At 40.8% G+C, this 22273-nt stretch overlaps 2 protein-coding genes across 2 annotated transcripts in view; one reads left to right on the forward strand and one right to left on the reverse strand.

The window, feature by feature from the left end:
- On the forward strand, positions 1-15993 carry LOC124171886 (SET domain-containing protein SmydA-8-like). The gene is made up of 4 exons (XM_046551270.1): positions 1-149; positions 2733-4163; positions 4263-4369; positions 14565-15993. The coding sequence occupies exons 1-4, from the start codon at positions 137-139 to the stop codon at positions 14715-14717; spliced, it is 1704 nt and encodes a 567-aa protein (XP_046407226.1). The 5' UTR covers positions 1-136; the 3' UTR covers positions 14718-15993.
- Positions 15547-22273, reverse strand: part of LOC124171885 (SET and MYND domain-containing protein 4-like) — a 14315-nt gene continuing 7588 nt past the window's right edge. The window contains exon 3 of the mRNA XM_046551269.1: positions 15547-20975. Coding sequence (XP_046407225.1) covers positions 19812-20975 — 1164 coding nt within the window. The 3' untranslated portion in view covers positions 15547-19811. The remainder of the gene's footprint in view (positions 20976-22273) is intronic.

The following is a 22273-nucleotide window of genomic DNA, read 5'->3' on the forward strand; positions in this document are numbered from 1 at the left end:
GGACTAGCAGTCCTTCCGCGCGCTAGACAAGAGGAGGATGCTTTCGGCTAGCTGGCGTGGATTGGCCTGAGCAGCAAGTGAGGACGCCCGGGTGCCGACCACCGCCTTCGCCGCACCCGCCTCTGCCGCCGCCGTCATGTCGGCACCCCGTGCGTATTCTCCAACGGAACTCCCCGCGTCCTCTCCGCCACGCTTACACGAGAAACAATCTCGGGACGATTATAAGCATTCCGCCGCCTTTCGTGCGTACCAAAGAGAAAATTCAGGATGCTGCCGACCATGAGGATACTTTTCTTCCTACCGTAATGCCCGCGTCGGGGCACTTTAACGTTCCCATTAATTCGCAATAGTCTGTGCATTCATTTCCAGGTATTGCTCGCGGTGGTGTTGAGCCGGAGGGAATACACTTTCAGCAAATATTTTTTCTGTTTTTTTCTTCCGCATTTTTTAGCCTTAAAAAGAAAGATATCACGAGATAGTGGCGAAATTTGGCCATTCTAGACCAATTTAACGGTATGTATCGCAGTATTTACTAATGCTAAGATACAAAAAGACATGTGCGAAAGAATTTTTCGATTGTTTCACTTACAGGCTCAATGTTTCATTGTAAAATTCGGAGCATTCACCCTTGTATTACACAATGTCCTGTGTTTCATGATCATAAATGCGGTATTACATACCGTCTTTGTGTAAAGGCCAAGGAGGAATTTCTGCCACTACTTTTCGAGACTAATGCTTTCAACTCAGAGATTGACTTCCGTTCACATCGTCCGTAAAGTGAAAACCCGCCGATGGCTGCTCTGGGCCCGGAAGCGGAAGGGTGCGATCGGAGGCTCCAGCGCTCCAGGACGGGCGCTGGAATCGCTGGAAATATCAACGGCCACACTGAAGCGAGGCCGAGGCTGTCTTTTGCCGAGAGGGATTGCCCACGCGGTCTTGCCTGCGTTACATCCTGTGACTCATTACACCGGCACGACTTGAAAGCCCCATTAAAATTAAACAATGATTACTCGGGAGTCTTTGTAATCTTAATTCCTGTACTTTACATTAAATTTTGATACAGATTAGAGACGACGTAAAATTTTGCGCAATAAGCACGTGCTTGTAAAAGTATGCCGTAAATGAGTTATTTTTTTTAATTTTCCATGGAATATCACGGACAGAAACAGAGGAGAGACAATTCGCGATGACAATAATATTTTTCTGAAGTACAAAACCTCGGTAACTTTTTCTTTCCTAGGTATTTCCTAAAAATGTCTGGAAAGAGGCACTCGTAAAAAAACACGACAGTGAGGGTTGAGTGATTGGAATTTGACAAATGAATAAATGCGTGGCATTGACTGGTACCTTCAGCGTACTGGTATTAACTTGCCGCGAAGCGTGTGCCTTGAGGACCACGGTGTATCATCGCGCATTAGAGCATGAGGCTAGGCCACCGACAACCGAACCGCCCCTTGAATGATAATGCTAGAGCAGTGGAAGAGAGCCGGAATGCGTCACCGCGCGGCCTGCTGTATCAAACAATCGCATCTCATTCTCCTGAAAACTATCCCATGAATGAATTTCGCACGAACGGTATTGCTCACAAAAGTATCGCAGCATTTCGTTGTTCTCCAAATTTGTTTATTTCACGTAAAAATGAATTAAAGTCACTGAAAAAGTGTACAATGTTCCGTCAAAACCCCCTCACAGATACGATTCATTAATTGATAGGAAATTCTCTTAATTGGCAGCTTTCTGAGCCAAAGGAAATCTTAATATCTAATTATAGACACAAATGCTGGTATATTCGGTGGAATCACATACTGGATGAAGTTCCTGTAGTAAATATTGAAAGACCCATAAGACGCGTCGTTCCTTATAAATAAATTAGAATAATTTTGGTGGTTACTTATCCCGTAGAAACATCTCTTTGCGCAGTTCAAACTTAATTTTCACACTTAAATTTCTATCGAGTCGTATGCCGAGCCTATTATTTCGTGTGACATGAATCCTTGAGGAGGCATTGAAATTCCGCACTTGTAATTGGTCGGAAACACGAAAAATCGTAGGTGTTTTCACTGTAAGCATAGTTTTCCACATTTGCAAGAGTGAAAAATTTTAAGTTGTGATGAAGTATTATGTTATTTTATGATTGATTGATTTTTAAAAAATATTTTCCTGATTTGTCCCACCCTTCACGAGTTCCACCACGCCTTCCAAAGCGACAGAGAGAAAACAAAGGTCTGTCGCGTCGCGGGGCGTGCACTGCTTTTACATAGTGCGCTCAAACAAAACGTGAGCCAAGAAATTGGCGGGAAACGTTTTACACTAAAAATATAATTTCTTGGTTTAGAAACACGCTGAAGTTCCTCAATTCGTAAGTAAACATTCATTCAATTGAAAAAAAGAGCTTTCACATATCCTAAAAAGAAGGTTGTTCTCAAAGTAATTTGGCAAGATATTTCATCCGAAAGTTACTAACATGAACAGGGCCACTGAATCCTACATTGGGGTGAGAAATATGATAAATAATTTTGCTCAATCATGTCTCATTCGCAGGATAAATAGTTGCTAAAGAGCGAATTCAGACTGGATACTATGAAAAGTAGGCCACAAAAAATAAATTGAAAGAAAACCATGGAATGAATCTGCCTGGTTCCGACAGTTAAATTATTCAACACTCTCACATGAATAAAATATATTCCCATTATTTCGGGGACAGTGTTACAAGAGTTGTACCAATGTTCTAGGTCCGCTGGTGCATCAGCCGTGCGCTGTTTGCGGCGAAGAGTCCGCATTCCGATGCAGTGGCTGCCGACTGCTGCACTACTGCTCCAAGGAGCATCAGAGGCAGGACTGGAAGGCCGGCCACCGGGCGCACTGCAAGCCCTTCCAGATCCGCACCTCGGAGGCCGTGGGGCGGCACGTGGTGGCCGCGCGGGACCTGCCCCCGGGCAGCCTCATCATGGCCGAGGAGCCTCTAGTGGTGGCGCCCAAGCAGTGGACGCCGCCCATCTGCCTCGGCTGCCTGGGCCCCGTCGGCTCCTCCTCGCCCCCATGCCCCCGCTGCGGCTGGCCCATGTGCCGCGACGCGTGCAGTGCCGCCCCTGCCCACCAGCCCGAGTGCTCGTACGTTCAGCGACGGCGGTGCGGCTCGGACGGCGACGGCTGGAAGGTGCGAGTCCGCGAGTTCAACTATTGCCATCCGCTTTACCATTCCGTGTCCCTGCTGAGGTGTCTCCACCTGAGGGACCACAAGGCGGCCCAGTGGCACAAGTTCATCAATCTGGCGTCGCACGAGGAGGCGAGGGAGCAGAGGCGGAAGGAGGGCGACGATGACGACGGCGAGAAGGTCATCAAGTTCACTGTCTCGTTCTTTCGCTTGCAAGAGAAGGACGCGGACGATTTGAGGAAGATTTTTGGCATCCTCTTGGTGAACGGGCACGAGGTTCCCCGCAGCAACGACCAAGCAGGCGGCCCGTGTTTCCTGGCGGTCTACGAGAGTGCCTCCATGCTGGAGCACAATTGTGTGGCCAATTGTACCAAGAGATTCACTCAGTACGGAGAGATAGAAGTGCGGACGACCACCTTAGTGTCAAAAGGTTCCAGGCTATCGATTTCGTACACTGATCCGCTCTGGGGAACAGTGGATCGAAGGAAACACTTGAGTTTGAGCAAGTATTTCTTTTGCTCTTGCCCCAGGTGTGAGGACCCAACAGAACTTGGGACATTCATCGGCGCCATCAAGTGCCGCTCGTGCCACAACGGCTACTGTGTGCCAGTGCTCAATGGACACAGCTCGAGTGAAATTAAAAGACTCAGCTCATATGAATGGATTTGCTTTGGGAAGCCGGTGGCAGATGCAACGAGGGATCGCGGCTGTGGTAACGTCATTTCATTTGATAAAGCCATGGACATTTTGGAACCAATCGGTATGAAGCTATCTGCCTTGGAATCAGACAACTTGGCTGCCACCCAAGAATTTTTGAGGTTATACTGCGGGAACGTACTTCACAAAAACCATCATTTTATGACAGATGCCCGTTTAGGCCTTGTAAGAGCACTTCAACAAAGATTGCCAGTCTTTGACAAAATAAATAGCACAAAAGAACCACCAGAGGCCAAACTACTGGAGTTGACATGCCAAGATCTTTTAGACGTCGTGGAAAAAATGTGCCCAGGTAATGATTATCTTTTTTAATGTTGCACTTGAACTACTGAATTAGCCTCTATGACTTCAGAAAGTGTTGTGTGATTAAACAGCATTTTCCTCTTCGCAGGGATGACGGAAATTAGAGGCGTCCTTCTCTACGAACTCAATGTGAATTACTTATCAACAATTTTGGAAAAGAACGGAAAGATACCATTTTTGAACAACGCAACAGAGGTAAGATGCATCTCAACGGATTTCCTTCACTGATTAAAAGGGGGGGGGATAGCTTAATTTCAACCAAAGAGTATCTTGTACTCTACTTTTCTGAAAATACTTATGACTTTCCTACATTTTTATGAACAAAACCATTGAATTTACTGTGATATTATCGATCACTCCAGCCTTTAACGTATAATTGTGATACATTATAAAACTTGGATTTCACATTTTAAAGATTGTTTTTAATTCTTGAGAAAAATATTTTTAGCGTTACTTTCAAAACAACTATTTTTACGCATCATCAATGGACGCGGCGATTTTTTTTGCGAAATGCAATAAAGCATTGGAGTACAGTCACTTTCAAAAGTCGGTCCCCACGGCTAGCGCGAGCAACTACGTTTTCCGCCGAGCTCGAACTTCGGGTGTTGCCTATGACTTCTGTGCCTTGAAAGGGACAGTTTGACTTACACTCAGCGTCCGCATAAGTCCTACCGAGGCATTCTTCACTATTCCGAAATTCTTCCCGACTTCCCTGACTCTCATCAGTGCCAGAACACAAGGCGAAGCATACGTTCTCAGTCACGCAATACTCACCCTGATTGTATAGTGAGATAAATGGTCTGAGTAGTCTGCCTTGTAATAAAAAATACCGAGATGTATCTGCGCCTCAATGCACATATGAAGAAGAAACCAAAATCGGAATTCATGTCTTAAAGCGTGTTCTAAAAGTTGCCTACAAAATAAACTTATAGATTATCGCTTTAACATATTATTACCAAACTTCATCACACTTCAAACACCATCGATGCATATTGCTCTAATTTTAAGTAAATTAGACACTCCGATAGGCGCATTCATAATTCATTAGCATTTTCTTGGGATAAATATTATCCTACATTTTTCTACGTGTCGAATTCGAATGTCTTTATACTTAATATAAATACATTTTCCATAATTAAGGAAACATCGGAAGCATTAATTAAAGGAAACTTAAAAACAATGAAGAGGCAATCAATTGAACAAATATTCTCATCCTTTAAATATTTACGATTTCGGACATAGCAGCCACCCAAAAAAGTTCGGCATATTTGACAGGTGTTGGGATCAAAGAGGCAAATTACAATCACATGTAGCGATTTTGGCGATATTTCGACCGTGGCCTTCGACATTATGTACAGGCCGGAATATCCAACTTTCGATCATATTTCGATAATTATCTTAAAATCGATACAAGGCAATCCGATCTGAAAATATAATGGAAAAATAATCTTCCCTCATGAAAAAATTGCCTTATTGGTAGTTTTTACCACGTAAAAAATTAAAATACTTCTTATTTTCTATCTATAGGATGGGAATAAGTTGCGGTATTCAAAATGTAGGCACCACATGTATTTCGAAAAAACTTAAACTTAGGCAGTAATTGCTATTTCAATTATAAATATTGAAAAATGAATGAAAGTCCTTCACCGCCGAACAGGGTGAACGCGAGCATGGATGATAACGGTGACGCAAACGACAATATTAAAACTGGAGTATACACGAGCATTTACTTTTCTTTCAGAAAACGATAAGAAGAAAAAATATTGGAGTACTATGCTCGAAATATTCAGAATATTTTATATGTAATAAATGTACAGTTTAAGTTTAACCAAACTACTCATATGTTCCACTCTCTTCCTCGCGCGACGGATCACTGGCCGGAAAAAACCTTAAATTCTTCTCCTCTTTCTTCGACGGTGGAAGTGTTTGGCTGTGGGGGAGGGAGGGTGCACGGGGGCTACTTACCTCTGACATCATGCTTGAGCCTCTTGGCGAGGGTTAAAGTAGTCAATTTGCACCATTTGCACAAACCGATCAAGTCAAATCGATCCCCAGTAGACAAGGAACGCGTAAGCAATACGCGAAGGTTGACTTCGCAGAATAACGGAGACGGCTGCGCCGGGTATGTGGACCGACTTTTGAAAGTGACTGTACCTTAACAAACGTCACTTCCATAATAGTTCTACAGACAATATGGAAATTTTACGAGTAGTCAGAGAGAATCAAAGAGAATGGTGAGAATAGTTTGAAGTCTGTATTATAGAGTCACGGAAAAGGAATTTGAATAACTGAATGCGATAGCGTGGTTTTCGAAAATTTGGTGCCTCTAGTCATCAATATTATAAATAAAAGGAAGATGAAACGTTAGATCGCTTCATACCTGCGGTAGGTTAAAAACTTGGAGACGAAGATGCGAAGAATGAACCTTGATGTATTAAGCATCAGCGGAGGAGACTTTAGGAGTGGAAACTACAGAATGATATACACAGGTTCGCGAAATGGTAATGAGTTCCTGGGTCACTCTTTTCACTCATAATATTTTCTTCCTACTGAATGGCTCCTTACGGTGAATATAATGTATCATTGTAAGAGTACATACTTGTGTTTTTTTTCATGTATTTACCTGCCTTACCTCGCAGTACTTGTATAAGGGCATACTCTTCTCGGGATTCCCACCGGGTTAATTTGTCCAAAACGGCCAACGTTTCAAGCTCCGACTCGGGGCTCATCATCAGGGCTGACGAGCTCCGACTCGGGGCTCATCATCAGGGCTGACCTAGGCAGGATGAGCCCCCGCCTCATTCCTGCCTCCTCATTCATCCTGCCTCAGTCAGCCCTGAAGATGAGTCCCGACTCGGAGCTTGAAACGTTGGTCGTTATGGATAAATTAACCTGATGGAAATCCCGAGAAGAGTGTAGCCACATTATTCGCAATAACGTAGTCAATCCAGGAGATAAAGTACTCACTCCTAATTTTTTTTGGGTAACCGGGCAAGTAATAATCAGAGATTTGCGTAAAAATACATATATTTGAATTTCTCTGAAGCATGTAAAATATTAAAAAAGAATTATAAACATATTTAAACTCGAAAATCCTTTTTTCAGCGGAAACTACACCTGAACTTAACCCGGCTGACGACTACAGTCCATCGCACAATAATATTTTGGCTCCCTCATGTCCTACGTAAATAAATAACTAAAGACCCTCTGGAAATTACATATCATGTGTCCAGTGGCGCAGCGAGGGGGGGGGGAGGTTTGGGGGATAAATCCACCCCCAGAGGTCAGAGAAATTTTTAATTTTAATCCATTTTACTTATTTGGATCAGTATTACTTGTAGAATAGTGTTAGGATTAATCAAATATTCCCCAGAAAGCCGGAAAACTCACCATTTTGAACCATTACTCTCAAAAATTTTCTGAATGAGGGCCCCCGCAATTTCTGCTTACCCTGGTAGGTATGCAATACTCCCACACCCGTAAGTACTAGTTGCTCCTAAAACCCCCCTAGCCTTAATTCCTAGGTGCGCCCCTGCATCTGCCTACATGACGTTTAGTCATCCAGTGCACAATACTTGTCGCCAAGGCCGTATCCAGGATTTTGTTCTGGGTGGGGCACAACGATACCTCGTAATACAAAACGAACGCAATCATAATGGGACCGTATTAAAAATCTTGCATATTTTTTAGGGTCTGGGGGGGGGGGGCACGTGCCCCCGTGCCCCCCCCCCCCTGGATCCGCCTATGCTTGTCGCAACGTATAACTAATACGGCTGCTCGACTCGACAGTTCTTCTGGCCAGTGGCGCAGCGAGGAGGATTTTTGGGGGATAAGACCCCCCCAGAGCTCAGAGAAATTTTTACGTTTAATCCATTTTACTTAATTGGATTGATATTACTAATAGAATGGTGTAAGGATAAATAAAATATCCCTCAGCAAGCCGCAAAACTCACCATTTTGAACAATTCTTCTTAAAATTCCGCTATTTATTAATCTCGCACCTACCGCTTATCCTGGTAGGTATACCATACCACCATACACCCTGGTTTTAGTTGCACCGAAGCCTTAATTCCTAGCTGCGCCCCTGTCCAGGGGGAAAGTGGTAGTCCGCTCACCAAATGATCAGTAAGCGGAGCTCCCCATGGATGCACCCATTGAATGCGAAAATAAGATGCAGTCCACTGACAGAAGATAGAGCAATGCTTGGGTGACGGACGTTCATTTAATCGCATCGACAGGAAGGCAATGCGTGGCTGGAGTCCGAGTAGTCCGGTGGCATTGAATTCAAACAAAAAATCTCGCCTGAAGGTGTCCGTTGTGAGACGAGTAAATTTTAGCTCGCATGGCACGCTGCATGCTTTTGAAAATACTTCGCTTATTTTGCGCTCGACACAGAATTTCTGCACGCACAGGTTAGACTTGGTCCCAGCGCTGTGGCTCAGCATTGCAGAAGTTGTGGGCAAAAACAGCCCACAGAACGGGAGACAAACAGCGACAGGCCACAATGAATTCCTGCCCCCCCCCGCTGCAGTGGTTCTCCTTTGCAAAACCCCAGCAAAGAAAAGTCATGCCACAGTAATTCCAAGTCCCTCAATTCTCTGCGACCATTTCTCGTAATTAGGCTACGACAAGCAACAAGGCAACGACTGGTAGACCAGCAAGGTCAACATGGGTGTGGCACATGCACATGGACACTGCTAGTACTTTATTTAAAATGCTAAGGAGTTTATACTTTGAAGCCCATACCTCGGCGCATAGGCAGATTTAGAGTAGGGGCACGTGCCCCCCACATGCTTCAAAAATAGACAACATTTTTTATACTGTTAGCATTACATTTGTTGTATCTTGTGAATAATGGAATCTCAATAATTTAATTTCATATTTAAATAATGAGAATATTTCGCACACTAATTGTTGTATCTTGTTTTTAATCTCAAGTATAAGAAGATCGTTTACCTGTCAGACCCGTGTGCTCCCCCAGATAGAAATCCTGGATCCGCCCGTGCCTCTGGGTATATATTTCCTGCCACAGACCCTAGCCCGAGTAAAGCTCAGATTATTATTATTGTCATACATTAACTGTATCCAGTGGGGGGCAGCTGCCCCCCTAGAGGCGAAAATAAATTTAGGTCAAAACGAAAATTTTTAACAAATTTTCTTTTGAAGAAAAATGATATTAGTATAAGACGGAACTAAAATAAAAATCATTATTTTTTTCAAGCAAATAATTATAAAAAATAATAAATCGCTGTGAAAATTTTCTTAAAATTTTGGTTTCACTAACCTTTTAAGAGCTAAAATGTAACAATTAGAATGACCACGGCTTGCCCCCCCTCCCTAATTTAGATCCTGGGTATGCCCTTGATTATTGTATTATTAGATTTTGTGGAAAAATATTCTGTTAATTTTTCATAAGCCCCGACTATGACTACCTATTTCTTTAAATATTTGGTCTTTTTGTAAGGAAAGTGCTGCCATTTAGCAGTTCCCAATTAAACTAACTTCTAAATATACAGGATTTCATAATAAATCAAAAGCCCTCAGCACACGAAAACAGTTGGTGTTCAAAATGATGTGGCATGGCTGTGTAATCACTCCATCTGCTGACTCACAGCCTGTTTCTTCAGACCCCAACACCTCTTCTGCTTAAGGAACGCTAGCCCCTCCATCATGCTAGCTTCTACCAAATGAGCACATTACTAGTAGTCCACTCAATATGTAATAAAATATGGCTTTGCTTGGAAAGTTTTGCTGTCTTTTTTAGTTCTTCCTCAATTAGTACGATTTTTGAATATACTGATGAAATATTGCATAAATAGCAAACTACTGTTTATTTTTAGCTTTCTTCTTATATTTTCTGCAAAGTTGCATCATGAACGTTTGTAAACTAACCTCTGATTCAGGTTTTGTGCCCCAAAAACCACTGTGAGAGGAAGAAATCAAAACTACCCTAAGATATTTCAAGCAAAACAAAATTGATTGGGCTAATAAGGGACCTAACTAAACCAGTGAAAAAAAAAGCAGTGGGACAAACAGAAATTCTTTGTTATATTTTTATTTGAGCTTTGGGCAGAGTTATAACGATTGGAAATGTAGTCTTTCGCAGTGCAAATCATAAGTATTGGACACTTCTGAGAGCAGCTGCATATTACACTTTGTCGGGCAAACTTCTGTCGCCATTGCAGGTTGCATCAACAGGCAATGAGTAAATATTGGGAGGTGAATGGCCACGCAAGCTTGGATGACCAAGAATAATATGCAGCTGTTCCTGAAAGCCTCCAATGCTAACGTTATAATCAGAATGAAAATTACTACCCTCATCCACCAATCACCTTGAAGAAATTCTTTCAGCACATGATAAAAATTGGCTTGTTTACTTGTGTTTCACATGTTATTGCAAATGGGTGAATGAGTAATAAAAATAATGTTTTATTTCCTGTCGCTTACCAAGTAACATAGAAATCGTCAAAAAGATACATCAAGATAACAAACAAAGTAGGTAGTAGAGAAATAAGAACACTATAGGACATAGTTAAGAAAAATAAATTAAGTTCAAGTGTTACAGCAATCACAATTGAATTCATAAATGTAATAACATGCTTTGTCGAGACGTAGATTCTTTAACTGCACTTGAACACTAGCAGAGAAGAAAGTGATTTATTATCGGATGGTAATTTGTTACAGAGTATTGAGGCTGCATGATGGGGACCATGTAAAGAAAGGGAAGTGGGCTCCAGGATAAGTGGATGTTAGAGCTCTAGACTACACTATTTTGTGTGTGGTAGGGGTGCATATGGGTGTGAGAGGAGAATATTTGGGTGGTTTGGTGGTATTTATGGTGATGGAAGAGTGAGGATGGTATGGTTCTTGAATAAAGGCCTACCAGAGGTACTGAGTGGGAGGTGAAGCATTGCCTTCATGCGCAGAAATCATTCTCGGGTTCTCCACCATGTAATTGGCTGCACCTCTCCCAACATTTCCAAGAACGACTTGCCCTTCATCCTCAGGGGATCTTGCGAATGCCGCCACTCAAGGTAGTCCAATGTATACATACAATCCTCCCCGTTCATGGGTCAGGTATAATATGGCTGGCTCTGGCCTGTTCTGCTTCACCCACCTATTTATTACAAAAATGGCTGGAAAAGCAGAACACACCAGAGGCAGTCAGATTGCACCAGACCCATGGACAGGGTGGGGTGTATATATACCGGACCACTTTGAGAGAAGGCATTTAAAAGACCCCTCAGAATGAAGAAAAAGTCATCAGAAAAACATCAGGAGACATGCAACCAATTACCCCCAGGAGAACCTGAGAATCCTTTCTGCACCTAATACACCAGGAAAATCTTACATTGCCTCAATAGCTTGCTTGCTTTTGTAGGGAAAAATCTTGTGGAAAAGGTTGTGTTTATGCCAGAATTAGATTCCATGTGAAATGTAGGATTGGAATTTTGGGTGAAATAGAAGTTTCAGGGTATCTAGGAAAGTAGAGCGACAATTGAAGCTAGTTTTCTGATGAAGAAGATTCCTTTGGTAATTTTTTTCCTGATTTACTGTATGTGGTCAGGCCAGTCTGAGTTTTCATTGATTACTAGACCAAGAAACTTGACAGACTGTGATTTGATGAGGATGCCATCACTACTTTGAAGTCATTAACTGGAGGTGGGAGGGTATCTTTAGTGGTAGAACTGGAAATGAAAATATTTACTAGAGTTTAAAGAGAGTCTATTTGCCTCAAACTAATGGCTTGCATTTGTGATGGAGGTTTGGGAAATAACACCTAGTTCCATTGAATTTTTAGACCATTGGAGACAGGAAGTATTGACGGCATGGAGAAGTAGATAACCATCTGAAATCGCAGATAGAAAGTCATTTATAAAAATAACAAAGAGCAAAGGTCCAAGTATTGAGCCTTGGGGGCCACCTTAGCATACTTGAAGTGCCTTGGATAGAGCTATGCTTGAGTCAACGTCTGATTAGTAGCAACTTGCTTGCTTAATTGCTGCTACCGATTGGAGAGGAGAGATTTTATCCAAAGCAGGGCATTGCCATTAATCTCTAGCCTAGAACGTTCGGATAGTATCTTATGATTAATACTACCAAAGGTCTTTTTAAGATTGTAGAGGATCTCTATGGAAGCATTTCTGCTGACAAGGGCCTTGTGGATATGGTTAAGTAGCTGAAAAGTGGCAGTGGTGGTGGATTTCCCAGCCAAGAAGCTTGACTTGGCCCAAAAGCTGGAATGACTTAAGAAAGTTCATAAGATGGTTGAGGAATTTTTTTCAAAGACTTAGCATCACTAATATTGGCTGGTCATTGTTAGTGTCAGCATGAGGACCTTTATAGTGGATAGGGTTAACATGGGCTAATTTCCAGTAGTAAGGTAATACATGCACATTAATTATGTGAGATAGGGGGTCAGGTATGTAACCTTTGGCTGCCTTCAAGATGGGGATGGGATTTGTCAAATCCTCTAGAGCACTGTTTAGAGTATGTATTCAAGGCTTTGTTCACCTTGTGTGGGTTTGTTGGGAATAAAAATAAGGTCATGGATGGCAATGAACTGATTGGTAAACTGGGATAAGTAAGGTGATATCTATTTGCAATGCATGAACATGCAATCAGGGACGCCAACTAACGAAAAATATTGGGGGGAGGCCCTAAACGGGGATCTTACCCCGGGAAATTTTATAAGTAGTGAGTTTTAAGTTTTTTAAGTATTTTAGAAGAGTCGCATGATCAGCATTAGAACCCTTATAACTCGAATCTCAATATCTGGACATTACGGGGGAAATCGACAAGCCTGACACATTTTTTCCTCACACCCATAACGAATTATTGAGGGGGCTCGGGCCTCCTCAAGCCCCATGGAGTCCGCGCCACTGCATGCAAATGAACATGAGTGAAACTTTCAAAGGATTTGTGAGTAGATTGCCACCAAAAAAATTGAATTCTTTCCGTGAGTTATGCATTTGAGTTGCTGTTGCATTGCACTCGAAGCCATCCCATACATATAGATTTTATGGGATTAGTGGAAGAAAGGAAGTAACACTCATTGACAGTTTTCCTATAATTCCATACAAGCTGTTTGAAGGCCATGAGGGATTGTTTATAATAAGTCACAAGACCATTATCTATATAAATAATCACACCATCATTGACTTTCAACAACAAGGTCTTGGGAGAAAAACGTTCCCCTAGTAACTTTAGGCTGACAACGATAAGTCTTCTCAGAGAAATCAGCATTACAAGGCTGTGTGAAATTATTGACAAACTCATCATCTGTGTTTTAGTAGCATTTACATCATCCCAGTTTTCAAGTGATATTGAGTTCACAAAATTATGAATATAGCCAGCAAGATTTAATTGAAAAATGAAGTGTATGATGGTCAGACAGAAAGGTAGCTTGTGTGTAGAACACTAACTTCAAGGAGGGTATATTAGAGATCATTAGAGGTCAAATAGTGTGGAGGAAGATTTAGTTATTCTAGAAGGTGAATCATGACCATCAAACAAGTTGCTAAGATCAGAGCTATAATTCAGGTACATCACAATAACTACATTTAAGTCACAACATAAAATTAGACAGCAATTTTAAAGGAAGCAAATAGGAGTGCATCATTTAATCCACCAAAGAAATTGTTAAAATTACCACTTGGAGAGCAACATATACAATAAATAGCATAGGTCACTGATATTATTGTTAATTTCGTTATGCAACATTCAAAGTCCTTCTTTAAGGACTCACTGAAGTTAAAGCCAGAAATGTCAATGTGAGGCCATGAGAATATACAACGGCAACACCACCTCCCTTGTGATGGGGGCGACAAAGGTAGGTGATGAGGCTATAACCTAGTATACAGAGTGAAGTAACCACTGATTCCAATAACCAACACTGGCAGAGCAATAGAATATCAACATGTAAAGTCACTGAAGGGTTACTTTGAGGTCATTGCACTTGCCCCTCAGGGCCTGGATATTCAAGAAGAAAAAGGGATGAGAATGGATGAAGCACTAACAATTACCACACAAGGAGCAGATCTGGGGGATTTAGTCAACTTGACTTGATTGAACCAGCATATCATTTAGAGTAAAAGAGCTTTTAGAACATATTATGAAGTATGTACTTTAACTATTTTCTGCATATCATTCACTTAACACCACAATGAAGACCACAATTTATTGGCTTTCATAGGCAACTTTTCACTAATCCAGTAGACCACTCCAGGGTTTTTGTTGACTGATGACAGTCACAACACCAGTTGGCAACCGGTGATGTCAATAGTCATGTAAGGGTGTATCAGGAGATGGCCCTAATCCTTCCATTGGTTTAGGAAAAATCCCATAATCAGTTTGTTAAAACTAATTAACCATTGGCCTCACTTTCCAGGGGAGATTAAATGTGTTCCGTGAGGCAGTGGCGGCACTGCTTTGCTGTGCCACCGGCTCATCAAGTGCCCTACGAGCCAAGAGAGGGCAGCAGCTGCTCGGTGCCTTTGAGAGGCTCCACCCAACATGCAACACTACCAAGAGCACCTCCTAGACAAAGGAAGACCTACAACAAGCCAACGCTTTGATCCAAACCTTCAAACTGTACTCCTATGGTCTTGGATGTTCGGAGGGGAAGTCCCATTTGGGAGGATTCGATGGGAGGGAGTGTGGCATTCCTTTGAGGAGTACACTTTACTATGGCCAAGGTAGAACATAGCAAGAAAATGCTAGGGGGGCTCACTTCATGGGGGGTGAGTTGATTGGGGCACTATTAAGACTACATAACTCATTGCTCCCCGATAAAATACATCTGAGCTGGTTTCCCCATTTATATTCAATGAGTTATGAAAAATCCCAAAAGGTCACCAATGGAATTTAGAATGTCCCTTTAAAGTTTAGAATGGGATCTGCAAAGCACAAATAAAGCAATGGTTGGCACATGCTAAAGCCAAAAACCTATTGCCACTCACTCATGACTGTGCTCTGACTTGAAAGTGGATTTTTTACAGAGCAAACATTTCTGTTAAGCAGTTCTGTAGTTAATAAGTACTTTTCTCACTACCAATTCTCTATAAAGTCACTTGATGAGCAATTCTAGACAGGAGGTTCATCATAAGAAGCCTGGACCCTCCCCCTGAGGTCACTGATAAAGATCATTCATTCTTGGTAACCCCCAAGCAGGATAGCATTCACCAAGGCCATGGCCAGAAAATCATTACTTGAGGGATGGGACCACTGAAGAAGACTCCCCCCCCCCACCAAAACTTCCATTAGCTTTGAACTCCTAGAGCCTCCCGAACTACAGTCATTGCAATGGCACAAAAGAATGGCTAAGTAACCAACTGCCTCCCATTGCTATAGATTCTTCTTTTGCCTTCAAGAGGCAATGTTCCGCCAACAAATATTTTGCCAGGTATTAGGGAGAGGCCACATAAGCCAAAGACATTTACGCCTTTGAGTCTCAAAATTGAATTTTTATTATTGAGGATCTCAATTAAAACCCCTCCACAACAATGGGAAAATAAAAAGACATTCAAGTTGGAACACATTTTGTAACTTTTATCTTCATAATCTCTCATCTGAAAAATATATATCAATAATTTTTGTACAAAATTCGTCAAAGTTTCTCTTCATTTACTGCAATGAGCCCATCCACAAAGTATTTAGTACATTGGTTAAATATTTGAGGAAGGAATCATAAACTGTGGTTCACATTGAACCTAGGAGAAAACTAAATGCATACATGTAGAAGCAATGAAAATTTATATTTGTATAGTTTATTCCACAACAATGTAATTATGTTTAATAGAAGTAAACCTATTCTCTGACTCATTAATTTCCTTGCGTAATCACAGAGATTACAATTTCAGGATTGGGTACTAATGGCAACCAAATATGCAGAAATTTATTTATGACAATCAAGTACAACCCCTTAAAAACTTGAGGTTCTACACACAGCTATGTGAAAAACTGCATTTGTCCTCTGTTACTTCAAGAACCAGGCTTCAAGAACCCATGTGGAGGGTAAAAGCTACATCAACAGCAAACTGCATTTTCCCTTCAGTGCCTAAGGTAAGCAAGTCCATTTGTGCATGGGCCACCATCATCAGTGACCACCATTGTAGTGACACCAAACTTAAAATGTGACTTTAGAGATAAAACTACTAAATACTTTGGTAAATGATTGTACATAATGAGCAATCCATGGATTGATTTAAGTACTTCTTGGATCAATCCCCAATTGGTACATAGTGTTCACTCAGCAGTGTTTAGTCAAAGATGTGAATTTGAGAAAACCTGCAGTAATTTTGGAGATTGCTGAAAGCCCAAAAGTGACACCCTTGCTAAGAGCCTGCCCTCATGGCACAATTCCCCCAAGTCAAAAACGATTGTGTTACCAGGGTAAAAATAGAGGGTAGGTAAGAAGGACATTCATACCAATACCAGGACTCTTTTTCCCATCAAAACCCCCAGCCCAAATAAAAATCCACAAATATTACATGAGAAGATTCTCCAGTAAGCCCCCAGTGGAGTGTTGTCACTGACCAAGCATTGAAATGGATTACGAAACATCGCCACCCACAGAACAAAACGAATTCCAAGGGGAATCAAAATATAACAACGGCTATTAGCTGAAATTTATATTCGCAATGATAGAATCTATAGAATTCAAAACTTTTCATGCAATTCCCCACGAGCCCAAATATTACATTGAAAATTTGGGGAATACATTAATGAATTGCACTGCACTCATTGCCGTGCTGCAAATATTTTTGGAAACCAATTAAAATTCATTAAAATGGACCAAATAAGCTTTCATGGGACAGACTAGACCTACTATATGCAGTGCCCTTGGTTAATACTTGAGTAATTTCACACAAAAATACAAAAGGTCAGAACCATTACACAAAATGAGGAAAATTAATGCAATTACTACGAAAAATCCAGCTAACATATCCCCAATTAACATTTTCTATGCCTCAACACCTTAGCAACTTCTTCATCTTCAATGAAGCAGATATGTACCATACCAGCCCATCACATGAAACCTAATACATATGCTTTCAGATACTGATATCAGTTTACAGCATTTGTTCTCACTTCATCACAATCATAAAGATTCAATTCGAATGACAAGCATAACTTCTATTTATGTTTACTAAAATCAACAATGTTCTTGTACTCTCATTGTTTCTGTTCCAAACCTTTCCCTCTCCATCCCTTTGAAAATGCTCATTGAGAAAACAAGCAAAATAGCTGTTGAACCAAAAAACAATTCATAGAGAAAGACTGAAAATAGGAATTTTATGGGATGCTTTTGGGGTTGACCCTACTTGCACCAAAACTAATATGCTTTAAAAATGGATAAATATCAGAAAGTTTGAGCTGAAGATCCACACAAATATTACTGAATGGCAAAAATAAAAAAAATTCTAACATACCATTATGAATGCATTTTTTCCTATTGCTTAACTTCCATGCTACACAAGACGACTGTTTACAGAGTATCGGAAAGACGGATGTGCAGAGGAGACGAAACAACGACGAAGTCCAGGATTCATGATTGAGAAAGAATAATTTTATGCTATCATTGATTTCAATCATATTGCCATGTAATACAAGACTAAAGCAAGTACAAGTCACTGAAAGCTATAAACAAAGAAAAGGAAAGCAAGCCCTGCCGCAAACTTAGTGGAAATCCAAGCCGATTCAGTCTGTCATTAGTTAGTATTACATCACATATATTCAGGATATTATATGATATGGGAATTATTTTTGTCTTCTTATGTAGTTTTAATAAAAAAGATATTCAAAATGAAAACAAAACAAATGCTTTACCACATGTAAGTTAGAATGTAAAGACAAATGTGGTCAGTGTGGTGTGGGTACGAGGGAAAGACATTGGCTGCATTGGATTGGAGAGGTGAAAAATGCTGGCGGCTGGCTGGCATCCCAACCTCAAAGGATGCTGTAAAGGTTGTGAGTGTGGCCACACATGATGCTGCACCTTCTGTGGTGGTAGCCCAAGTGACCCATGAACATGGTTAATGGCCACAGACTCCTCATGGGATCCATGGACCAACTTTCCCTAGGCCTCTTATGGCCACCTCACCTTACAGCTCTGGGGTCATGCTAGCCTCTGCTTGATACATTAAATTAACTAATCCATCTAACTGACTGGATTATCCTGGTCAGTGATAAGCCATCGCCATGTTTACATGCGAATTATTGGTTGAACATACCCGTCCAAGAGGGTGCCTATACAGTAAAAACAAAATATGAAGAACAAGATACTTTGCACTTTTCCAAGGAAAATAAACAGTTTTAAGAGGAAAAGTGCAAAGTAATATCACTTAATATCTTGTAAAGGATCTCCACAAAATATCTGCTTCTTCCATCTAATTTTTACAGTAAAACACCTGCATAACGAACCTCCTTTTAATAAAGTAAAAATCCCATTCCCAGATCCCTCCCATTCATAATACATGAAGAAAAATCTCCCATAACCAACGTCTACAGTTACAAATCTTCTCAGCAGTGAAGGCTGAACCTGGGCTCCAGCACAGAAAATGACCCCTCTAAAGCAAAACTTTTCATCTAGAAATATTTTTAGTACGCTTGTACAAATTTCACTTCTGAACTCTATATTATCCCATGAGTTACCCTTTATTGGCATATATAGCCATGTTTTCACCTATCCGATTGGGCGCTTTTGCAAGCTGTGCAGTTTTCTAGAAGTAGGAACGCCAACACGGCCTACAAGCTTTTTCGCCATCTTGCACCTTATCATGGATATTGGAGGTGGAAGGGGGCTAGCAGGATTTATCAGACAATCATTGATTCTTTATCCCACAAAATTTATTGTTTATGAATTGGTAATGCATAATCCAAGGATGGGAGCTAGGTCAGTGACGACCTTCAGTAGCCTTGAGACACACTAGTGCCAAGGGATGCCTGATCAAGAGTGTACTTCTAGCATTACAGGCTGACGGTTGGACTCATGCACTGATACATCAGAATGAATGCATTTCGAATATTTCCCATGGAAAGGAGGGCGAATATCAGAATGTTTGATACCCTCACTGAAGTTATATATATTAAGGATAAGATTCATTTGTCACAATGAACAGAATTTCTCATCTCTTAAAAAAAACGCCCCAAAACCAACAGGAGTCCACTGTAGCTTCTACATCTACAGCTCATGTCATCAATCTAGTAAAAACTTTTCTCTCATCCTGTAACAACGCAACCCACAGACAGGCTCAGTACACCAAACCCTCTTACAATGAAATCACTATTTTCCCAGCCCTGTCAAATGTGTTAGGTACTTGATAGTTTTAATGTAATCATATCTACCCATTTAACTGGATTTCAACATGCAGGTGTCCCTATCCCTTCACACAAGCTGACCCCGTTAAAGACAGGTGTAGATAAAATTCTTATCACTGTTTCTAACCACATGGCCAGGGAATTACAGGATTTTTTTTAAACTTAGAGACTCACAAGGTATTCTGTTATTAATTTCATCACCAACTTTGCGATGCAACTTTGAATAGTGTCAAGCATGTAAATAAATATATTTACAATCACATAAATGAACACATTCCACAAATGAGTTCCTGATGTGCAAGAAAGAGCTACACCACTAGATCTCAAAGCAATTCCCTTCCAAAGCAAAAATGTGCTTTAACGCTTCTTGGCAATCATTGTACTCTTTCCAAGGCCTCACCAATGTCCCATCCATCAAAATCAAATGATTACATAGGACTTCTTTCTCGGCTGCTTGGCCAGCCAAAACTCGATCAAGCATTATTCTAAAGTCTTTTGATGAAGATGCTAATTTCTCTTTTGTAACTGTTACATCAACTGGTTCCCCACATTTGTTGCACATGAACATGTGTGATTTCCCAGACTCTGATTTCATATCGAGGCTCTCTCTCCTCCCCACTGGCCCTGACATACAATGGGGACAGCGTAATCTCCTCTCAACACTACCTTCTTTCATCAATTGATATGTAGGCCACATTTCCGTGCAAGAAGTGCACATACAATCAAAGAAATACTGTTCCCTGAGACTCTGACGCCTCATATTCAGTGAATGCACAGCATAATGATATCCATAGTTGTCCAACACTTGCTCGCCTTTTCTGATGGGTCGAATGGCCCTCAAAACAGCTATGCTTCCATCATAACTGTGCCGTACTACATTGGGGTCACACGAATGATTGATTAAACTTAGAAATGCATAAGCAGCAGCTCCAATTTCAATCAGAGATGAGGCCAATGGTGTGTTTGATCCATTGCTTCCAGCAGTTTTACTGGGTCTCCATTTCTCGACCAATAGTTCAGACACTTCATGTGCATTGCATGGTAAATTTTGCAAGTGCCTCAATATAAGTTCACCATAAAGCATCTCCATTTCTGGAAAATCATCTTTTGGTGAAAATATTACATGACTCTTTTTGATGCAACACACAAGGCAATATGCCATACAAGTACGCTTAAAGAGATCAGAGATGTATCTCATACCACTATGACCTTCAAGGTGGTAAATAGCAGTGTAATCAGATGAAATATACTTGCCATTTTCTGAGAATCCCTTTTCTCGAAGGCACTTTGAGTATGGATTCTCATTAATGGATTCTATCAAATTTTTCAGAGACGAGAATTCTAGTTGTAGCACAATACGAAGTGCAAGGTGAGCCATTTTCCCCATATCCAACTTTAACACATAGAAAAGTATGGAACACTCTTTCTCATGGTATAGATTCCAAGACATTTCCTGGCACTTTTCACTGCAAAACATGACCTACAGGGAGAATAAATTATAAGTTATTAGTCCACACAAGTAAGGAGCAAACTATTTCTTTAAGGTGCATTCCAATAAAAAAAACAAAGTACATTTTAGATAAATGCTATTGTGCACACACAAAAGGCAGATATTTGTTGAAAAATATTCAAACCTGGATGTACTACATTTATTTTTTTAACTGATCAACATAACTTTGGCTTTAGTCCATTAAGAACTTGATTAATAACCTTGCAAATCTGAGCATATAGCTTCAAGGCTGTGCTGATCCCAGTTCACAATTACGGTGCAGATGTGAGGATATAGTTCACGAACAGTTCATGGGTGTACCCAGCAGGGGGCAGCTCCCCCCCCCCCCCAGGGCCGGATTTACTATAAGGCAAAATAGGCACGTGCCTAGGGGTGTCGCAGTCCAAGCCTCATGTGAGTGGCTATGCCTTATCATAAAAATTGGGGAGGGGGGCCTCAAGGGAGGAGGGGCGCTCAATCTAGAGGTACCTATAGTATACCTTGGGTAAATCCACCCCTACCACTCCCTTGAAGCAGTAGTAAATTTAGTTCAAAACGAAATTTTTGAGCAAATTTTCTTTAAATCCTAGAAATGTGATAATAGTACATGTGGTTAAAATAAAAATATTTTTCCAAACAAATAATTTCAAAAACCAATCAAGCGCGGTTATAATTTTCTTGAAATTTTGGTTTCCATAGCCTTTTCTGAGTTACAACTTAAACGACCATGGGTTGCCTCCATCTAGTTTTGATCCAGGGTACACCCTTGGAACAGTTAGATGTAAAATATCACACTCACAGTAGACCTTGTCTCATGAGAAAGAACAAAAAATAGAAGATTATCTATGCATAGCCACAAGTATTATGTGGCAATATTTTAATACCATAAAATTGCTAAAAGTGAAAATAGAGGTACTCAATGCTCAACAAAGAAAAAAACACTCTCATTTGGAAGAGCTTAAAATGCTCTACTCTGCAATTGCATTACCCAAACCAAGGTACAGCAATAATAACAATAATTTTAATTGGTCCCAGGACTTTACAAAGTAAAATATATGACAAGTCAACACAAAAAATACATAAACATTTGGAATCATACACTCCTGTGATAAATAAATTCCTCCATAAACTGATTTGTGCTATGATAGCTTATGTCTACCAGAAAGAGTTTTAGGTTTTATTTGAAATTTGCCCTCGCAGGAGCATTTTTTAAGCTTGAAGGCAGGGTATTATAAGTATATATAAACCTCGTTAGCCATATGGAAGGGGCTCTTGTTGTACATGGTGTC

The sequence above is a fragment of the Ischnura elegans genome, chromosome X, assembly GCF_921293095.1.
Source record: "Ischnura elegans chromosome X, ioIscEleg1.1, whole genome shotgun sequence".
In the NCBI taxonomy this organism is placed as follows: domain Eukaryota; kingdom Metazoa; phylum Arthropoda; class Insecta; order Odonata; family Coenagrionidae; genus Ischnura; species Ischnura elegans.

Coding starts and splice junctions, on each gene's coding strand:
- LOC124171886 (XM_046551270.1), top strand. Junction 4,164..4,262: donor CGTGGAAAAAATGTGCCCAG/GTAATGATTATC, acceptor TCCTCTTCGCAG/GGATGACGGAAATTAGAGGC. Junction 4,370..14,564: donor TTTTGAACAACGCAACAGAG/GTAAGATGCATC, acceptor CTCACTTTCCAG/GGGAGATTAAATGTGTTCCG.